An 8,329-nucleotide genomic window follows, 5' to 3' on the forward strand; every position below is an offset into this window, starting at 1 on the left:
CCTCAGGAGCAGAACCCCATGTGGTTCACATGGCTCCCGTGGCCTCCCTCAGGTTGGGATAACACCCTGATGGTAGCAGAGACTAACTCTATATCCTTGGGAAATTACAGGTTTCTCTGTGCTGCAGTTTCCTCATCACAGGGTCCCAAGGAGTTATCTCAAGTTGGCTGGAAGGAGAATTCTAGGAGTAAGTACTCCACGGTGTGATGATGACCATTGCCTTTGTTGTCACTAGAGGGCGCTAATGCTCAGCTGGGTGCTTATGGCTCCTAGGCTCCAGCCTGTGTTCTGGTGCCAAGATCAGAGGGCATTCATCAGATGAATTCATTCTATGAAACCAGAAATAGCTACTCAGAACCAGCTGGAGGTGCTGGGGTGGAGGTAGGGGAGCAGAAGTGGGGTTTCCAAAAGCTGGTCCCCAGCAGCTGCAGGAGCGACAGATCCAGAAGTAGGAACAGGGCCTAGAGCCCCAGCGAGAGGTAATGACACAAGCTGGGGGAACTCGAGAGGGAAAGAGTGAACTTGGATCAAGAAAACAGGTAGCTCCAGAGTTAGGAAGGGGCTTGGAGCGGCAGAGTCCCTTCTCAGTCCTGGACCTGAGATGCCAGTGGATTTGACTTGGAGCTCATGTGGACCCTATCAGGCTGTTTAAGCTAAAGGCAGAGGGACCAGAGCTTGGGTTGGGATTGAGCTGCTCATGCGGTTGGGGGAATGGCTTTAGGGGAGAGACAGCTAGACACAGAAATAACAAGGGGGTCAGGAGGAAAGGGGCACAGGGACAGAGTCCAGGCCCAGGGTGATGGTTTATTGTACCCAGATGGAACCATGCAGTTGTCACAGAGACAGTCGCTGTCACCTCCCCAGCCTGGCCATGGCCACTGGGCTCATGGAGAGCGGGCTGCACACAGAGGCCTGCCTGTTGGATATCTAGCCCTGCTCCTCTGTGAAAGACCCACAGCTCAGTTAGGAGCTCTGGGCTTGATTGGGGTTGGCCACTTTGGCCATAAAGAGAATGATGTCTTTGTGGAAGATGTAGATCAGAAAGGGCCTGTCCAATCGCAAAATGATGGGGTTCAGCTTTGCAGACACAGGGACAAGTTTGAATCCTGTGGCGGCGGCAGCTTCCGTGCCCTCCTCTTTCACATCAAGCAGAGCATTGTGCACCACCTGTGGGGACGTCAGAGTGTTACTGGTGACAGCCAGGGGCGCAGGAGGAAGCAGCCGGCCCGCGCGCCACTAGGGGACGCCCCAGTGCCGAGCATCGCCCACTGGCTCCTCTCCGTGCCGTTCCTCCCACTAACTAGCCTCAGAGGCAGAAGAGATTTGCTCAGAGTCACAGAGGTGAAGATGAGGCGTCCTGACCTAGGTCTTCTGTGACTGCATTGCCCCTAAAGGTCACTGCTGAGAGGAGGGGTCACGGGCTTCCTCTCAGCTGCCACCTTGAAGTGGCCACACGGGGGCCGGCCAGGGGCAGCGCTCCTGCTCCGGCCTCTAGGGGGCGCGCCACTGCTTTGCGTGGGACAAGGCTTTGCACTTCGGGACCACTTTGGCACACCCTGCTTCTTCCCTGGGGCCAGGGCTCAGGATGTGGATGGGGGCAGGGGCACATCGCAGGGTTGTGCTCCATTGTTTTCACTACTGTGCTTCTAGAAATGCAGTTAGAGGATCCCACCCTGCTTTCGTACACATGCGTGAAATATGTACTCTATTATCCTGGTCACTACCTCCTTTGAGCATTACTACTAAGCCGTTGGGTACTGGGTACTAGCCAAGAATTCTGGCCCCAAACAAGAGAAGGGGGCGGGGGAAGGCCTATGTCCCCACAGTGGGGTGTGCCTGGCGCCTGTAGCTGTTCCAGCCCAAGGCCAGGCTCTTCTCCATGCTGGGCTTCTGGAGGGGGGAGGGGCGGGGCTGGGACTAGCTGGCATTGCTTTACGGCAGGAGGAGGATCTGGGCAGCAGCCTGGTTCTCTCTGGGGTGGGTGTGCCCAGGGCAGGTGACTGGATATTGGGAAATGGAGGTGTGTGTACACATTCCAGACTCCCCCTCCCCGAATGTTCACGGGCCCATTCAAGCTCAGGCGTGGAGCTGACAGCTCACCTTGGTGACCAGTAGCTCACGACATGTTGTGATCCCTGACAGGTTTGCCTTTCTGGAGAAAATTTCCCTGATGCCCAGCTGGGAAAGAATATCCTTCAGTTCGTAGCTGTCCGAGATGGAAAACTTGGGCAGGGAGAGCTCATCTATGTCCCTGGAGAAGAAGAAATAAAAGCAGCTGAACACCACGTGCCTTAGCATCTCCATCTCCCAGCGCGGGCTAGGTGAGCTCCTACACTGTCACCTTCTCTCTCTGGAGAGAAGACTCATCCGTTCCCTTTCTTGCATTGCTCTTCTTAGCTCACCCACTGTCTGGCAATACCTGTGAGTATCCGAATGTGCCAGGCAGTGTGCCAGCGTGGGGCTGGAGCCCTGCCCAAGCCTGCTCCAGGCCTTTGCGCAGCAGCAGAGGGGCCTTCACTCTACCACGAACCCTGCAGTACCTCACAAGGGCAGGCACACAGCCGCCTGCCCCATAGACAACAGGAAGGCTTCTTGTAGGAGGCACCAGAGAGAGAGAGGAGGATGAGCCTGGGCAGGGACCACAGTCAAGACATGAAGGTCCTGGTTGCAAACAAGGGGTCTGACTGAGCTGGAGATGGGCTGGAGCTCTGAACCCCTCCACCAAAGGTGTCTACGAGCCACCCCCTCCCTGAGTGCTGGGCCTGCTTGTGCTTGGATGCGTAGGCTGGGCGTGCCAGGCAGCAAGTTCTCAGGGCACAAGGTGGCATCTTCCATCACAAGGTGTGAGGTGTCACCCTCTGTCTCAAGTGCTCTGGTCAGCATCTGCCTGGCCTGAGGGCTGCTGAATTAGAGGAGGTTGTGTCTCCTGTGGAGGTGGGGGCGGTACCCCCTCACGTTCGTTGATTTACACAATGAGCACCACTGTGGGCTGGGCACGTGAAGACGCAGCCCCCAGTGATCTGTACACTGGAGATGAAGAGAAGGGAGAATCCAGAGGGAGAAAATGGAGGAGTGGGTGGGACCACAGGTCCTGGGGGCTCCCGGGAGTCAGGAGGGGCCCAGCTATCTGAGCAGGGGCTGGTTCATATAGAAGCAGGTCCTTGCCTTTTTGGTTTGTGAAGAGCCCTCCACATCCAATACATCATGGAATTCCAATCATCACCTTTTAAGGACCAGGATGCAGTGCCATTCCCGCCTTCCTTTTCAGCGGGCAGTTAGACCACAGAGAAGGGTGGCAGCCATGTCTCCTTGTGTCCCACTGCAGGGCCTGGGCCTAGAACGTCTTCTCTGCCTTGCTTTCCTTCACTATTCGTTTGGCTCTATGGCCTGGCCTGGCTTAGATTTATCCAGGATTTGATTGCTACTCATACATTAGGGGTCCGTCTGAAGTGCTGCCCCCACTGGCTCTGCCTGAGCCCCCTGGCTGGTCTCTCCTGTCCCATGATTGGCCCTACAGTCTGGTCTCCACCAAGTAACCAGAAGATCTCCTTACAACGGCATCCAGGTCCATCACTCCTGGAAAACCTCAGAGGAGCAAGGCCAGGGATTTCCAGGGGTCTCCATGGCTCTGCATGGCCCTGACCTCTCCTGCTGCCTCCTCACCTCCTGGACTGCAGCTATCCGACAGAGGGTTAAACACAAACATGCTGGGCTTGCTGGCCTTAGAGGCCTTGTGCTGGCTGTTCCCTGATTTGGGATGGCTTTTCCAAGTGACTCTGTCACTTCCTATCACCTCTGACCTGAGGAATTTGAACATCACCTAGCAGCCATGCTATTTAACAACTACAAATTCCCTCCAGCTCCAGCTCCCCTGACCCTTGGACTTCCCTGTTCTCACCTAATTTACCAAATGCTTTACTGACTTATGACCGTCTATCTGTCTGTCTGTGTCTCTCTCTTCCCCGTCTCTTCTCCCAATTACAAGATAAACTACCCAGTGCAGGAAATCAGAAAATTTTGTGTTTTTGTCTCTAATATAATCTTAGGTTCTATATCTATGCCTGGTATATAAGTATTTAATTTTTGTGTGTACCAGTCCTGGGCTTCAACTCAGGGTCTAGGTGCTGTCCCTGAGTTGTTTAGCTCAAGGTTATTGTTCTACCACTCAAGCCACAGCTCCATTTCCAACTTTTTGGTGGTTAATTAGAAATAATAATCTCATAGATTTTCTTGCCTGGGCTGATTTCGAATCTTGATCCTTAGATCTCAACCTCCGGAGTTGTCAGGATTGCATGCATGAGCCACCAGTGCCCAGCTTAGTAGGGGCTTAATCACTCAGTTGGTGCAGAATTGAACTGAATGGGTCATAGGTGAATGTAACGGTCCACCCGTGCAAAGCTGATTCTTGGAGCCTGATTGGCTTCACCCTCAACTGGCGGAAGTGCTCTATCCCCTTCTACCTTTACCCACACATGTGTGTTGGGATTGCCTTGGAAATTGCTCCTGGACTTAGAATATGCTAGAAGCCATGAGAGCCTCATCTCCTTGTCATTGACTAAGGAAGAAAACCCACCAGGTCGGGCAGCAGAGGGCAAAATAACCTCTGATTCCTCTGGTCCCTGTGTGACTTTCCTACCGCTGAGCGTCAGGTATGGCTGATGCCCTGAGATGAGACACACGGAGTCCCTGCAAGCTGGGAATTGGGAAGCCAGGTTGGGGGGAGAGGGGCGTGAACACAGGCAGGTTGTGGGGGAGGGGTGTGAACCCAGCCAGGTTGTGGGGGAGGGGCGTGAATGCAGCCAGGTTGGGGGGGCAGGGCAAGAACAAGGCCAGGTTGGGGGGAGGGGCGTGAACGCAGCCAGGTTGGGGGAGGGGCGTGAACGCACTTGGGCTTCAGGTTCTTCTTCCACTTGCCCAGGGTCTCTGGGAGCAGCTTAGCTTCCACCTTCTGCATTTTGCCCTGGTCGGGGAGGATGAAGAGTGCACTGGCGTTGCCTGTGTATTTCAGCTCCAGCACCGTGCAGGACAGCTCCTTGTCCCGGAAGGAGGGCACCGTCAGGTCCTCAACAGTCATCATAGGCACCTGCACCGATCGGGTCTTGCTCAAGTAGAACTTGGACTCGAAGGTATCGCGGGGGTCAAAGGGTATCTCCCACTTGGCTAAAGGCAAACAATCGATCAGAGACCATGAGAGCGTTATCTCGGCCCAGCTTCAGAACTGTGATCATGCTAGGCCATCCACAGCTACCCACAGTCCCTCCTAGGGGGGAGGCGTGGCTGGTTTTGGAGAAGTGCTTTGGCAAATGAAAAGGGGTAGGGAGACACCCACACATCTGGAATGGAAAGGGGGTTGTGAGAGCAAGACATGGTTATTTGTGCTAAATGAGAAGTCAGTAGGAATCGGAATCAGGAGTCCATGAAAGAGATGGGGGCTAGAGAAAGTGGGGGGTGGGGAAGGGGTAGGACACCAAAAGGTGCTGGAGGCTGGGGAGAAGCAGGGAACCCCGGGTTCTTGATCATGAACAATGCCTAGAAAGTAATTATGAGTCACAGAAATTGCAGGATGTACCCCTACCACCTCCCGCAAACCCCGCACCCTGAATCTCTTGCTCCCCTGCCGATGGCTTGTGGGGTTTGGTAGGAGCAGAAAGACAGAGACTGAGCTCTACCTGTAAGTTGGTGAGGTAAAGAGACCCCTGGCATTCACTGCAGTCTTCGCCAGTCTTCGCTGGGCTGTGGGCCCAGCTAGGCCCCTGTCCTCTCTCCTAACTTGCATTTTTCTCTTGATGACTTACTGGTTTCTTGGCTGTAATTGGAGAACCTACCATCTCTCTGCTCTGGGCTATCTCAGGTCCAGCTTCAGACCCAACCCCAGTCATATCACAGTGGGGTTGGGTTTCCCATCTCAACTTCTGGGCTCTCAACGTGGCTCTCTGATCTGTGGGAAATCAGATGGGTGTTGCTCCTGCGGGCTTAGAATGGCTCCGTCACAGGCACCGTGTACCCATAGCATGGCGGGGTCAGCTCCCGGCTTTCTCCCTCCTCCCCCCGTCAGTCATTCTGGCCCAGCACTCTGTCACAGGTGCTGTCCTTCAGGCCAAGGTTGTCCCTACACCCCTGATGGGACGAGATTGGCATTGCTGGGTTCCTATCAGTGAGATCAGAAGCCAAGGACCCCAGACCATGGGCCTGGTCCTTCCAGAGGCTCTTCCCCATGTGAGAAGAGCAAAGTTCTAGAACTTCAGGGTGGCTAAGGCTCCTTAGGGGCCTCCTTGTCTTTCCTCATGGAGATGGCCCCTCTACCCCCACCTGAGCCCTCGGACTCAGCAGAGACAGGACCCCTCCCGCATGAGCCGGTCAGAGGTGTCCAGGTTATCCCAGGCAGGGGCTTTCCCTCCGTGTCCTGCTCTGTAGGAAACAGTGTGGATCTTGCTCACTCCAGAGGGATTTGCAAGGAGGGCTGGCACCTGCTGTCCACTGGGCAAGTTTAGAGCAGAGTCTTGGTTAATGAGGCACCCCAAAGCTCTGTCTGGGAACCACAACCCCCATGAAGCAGACTGTGGGCTGGGTGCAGCCTGGGACCTGTGTCACCCCAGCCCCAGCACTTCCTCTCCAGGACGCACCCCAAGGGCTCAGAACTCTGTTTCCTCCCCACCCCAAGCCAGGTGCTCACCTTTTAAGAAGATGTAATTCACCAGAATCATGGCCGTCCTTGGGTCCAGGTTCCGGACCAGCTCTACGATCTTCCCTTGGGTCTCGTTCCTGACGAAGTCATTGATGAGCTGCTCAGCATCTGCGGGCTGCTTGAAGTTGGTGGGGACTATCTGGGCCTCGTACAGAGTGCGTGCGTCTTCCAGGAACGTGTCCAGCACCTCCAGCTGCTCTCGGATGAACATGGCATTGCCCATGCTGAGCTGTAGCTGGTCCCTGGGCTGGTTGAGCATGTGCAGCAGGTGCTGGAAACCCTGGTGGATCTCGGCCACACGGCTTTCTGGGAGGCCGAAGTTCAGGCCTTTCAGGATCTCTGCCAGGGTAGTTCCTTGGGCTCCCAGACCCAGGAAGGCCAAGTCAGTGAAGATGCTTAGGGGGGAGAAGATGATATTTTTACCAGGGTTCTTCAAGACCAACAGCTTGTAGAGTTGGGAGGCGAAGTTGGTGTTGCTAGAGGCAATGGTGCTGAGCATCTCCACCTGCTTGTCCTGGACTGGGATCTCCCTGTCCAGTGTGCCACGTGGGCGGCCCAGTGCAGCTACCAAGAGGCCCAGAGCCAGGACCAACGACATTCTCAGCATTCTGAAAAGCAAAAGTCCTTTAAGCCTGGGAGGACCAGCTGGTGCCCTGAGCAGTCACCTCCTAGGACCCCCCACTCTGCCTGGATTCTGACCCTGCACCCACACTTGGCTGTGTGATCTCCCATGGAAAGTTCTGGAAGGTGTTGTACTCATTACTCAACAGATCCTATATTTCTTTCTACCCCAGGAGGAAAGTGCTATAATTGCTACGTGTGTGTGTGTGTAGGGGTGTGTGTGTGTGTGTAGGGGTGTGTGTGTGTGTGTGTGTGTGTGTGTGTGTGTGGTCTAGTGGAGGATCCTGGCATAGGGGCTTGTCTAAGGTCACACAGCAAGCAAATGGCGTTGCTGGAGATGATAAAAACTTGTCTAATCAGAATGTCCTTTCCTGCTTCCTGCTGCGTGGCAGGCAGAGCCAGAGAAAAAGATTAGAAAGGAGGACGTTGTTTTTGTTTTTATCCTTGATGGCCCCAGACCAATCCAAGAGCGCTGCAGCACTTCCCGGGTGCTCCGAGACAGGTTAGGGCCTAGGCCAGGCGAGGCCAGTGCCTAAATGTAGCGCAGATTGAGAGCGACACGCGAGCCCGTTTGAGCCCTGATAAGCCCCAGAAATGTTTGTTGGCATAAAGACCCAGGAACTATGGTTACGTTCTTTCCAGCCCTGCTAGGTTTGCACATGGTCATTTATGTCCACCTTCAGCCAGGAAAGGCCTTCTGGTGAGGAGAGAGCAGAGCTGGGGGGAAGAGATCGGAGAACCCCTGTGGGCTTCGTAGCATGACCTGTGCTCAGGTGACTTAAGAGATGAAGGGGAAGCCCGGTGCCGGTGGCTCACGCCTGTCAGCCTAGCTGCTCAGGAGGCTGAGATCTGAGGATCGCAGTTCAAAGCCAGCCCGGGCAGGAAAGACTGTGAGACTCCTATCTCCAATAAACCATTAGAAAACCAGAAGGAGCACTGTGGCTCAAGTGGTAGAGCTGAAGAGCTGAGGGACAGTGCCCAGGCCCAGAGTTCAAGTCCCACGACCGACAGAAAACAAACCAA

At 54.9% G+C, this 8,329-nt stretch overlaps 1 protein-coding gene across 1 annotated transcript in view; it reads right to left on the minus strand.

Annotated features, from left to right (window-relative positions):
- Positions 1–756: 756 nt before the first annotated feature.
- Serpina3 (serpin peptidase inhibitor, clade A (alpha-1 antiproteinase, antitrypsin), member 3) overlaps positions 757–8,329 on the minus strand; it is an 18,997-nt gene continuing 11,424 nt past the window's right edge. Inside the window, exons 2-5 of the mRNA XM_013012383.1 lie at positions 6,674–7,293; positions 4,887–5,160; positions 2,101–2,251; positions 757–1,167 (exon numbers count right to left, since the gene is read on the minus strand). Of these exons, the coding sequence (XP_012867837.1) occupies positions 964–1,167; positions 2,101–2,251; positions 4,887–5,160; positions 6,674–7,292 (1,248 nt within the window). The 5' untranslated portion in view covers position 7,293 and the 3' untranslated portion in view covers positions 757–963. The remainder of the gene's footprint in view (positions 1,168–2,100; positions 2,252–4,886; positions 5,161–6,673; positions 7,294–8,329) is intronic.

The sequence above is a fragment of the Dipodomys ordii genome, unplaced genomic scaffold (assembly GCF_000151885.1).
Source record: "Dipodomys ordii isolate 6190 unplaced genomic scaffold, Dord_2.0 Scaffold2, whole genome shotgun sequence".
Classification (NCBI taxonomy): domain Eukaryota; kingdom Metazoa; phylum Chordata; class Mammalia; order Rodentia; family Heteromyidae; genus Dipodomys; species Dipodomys ordii.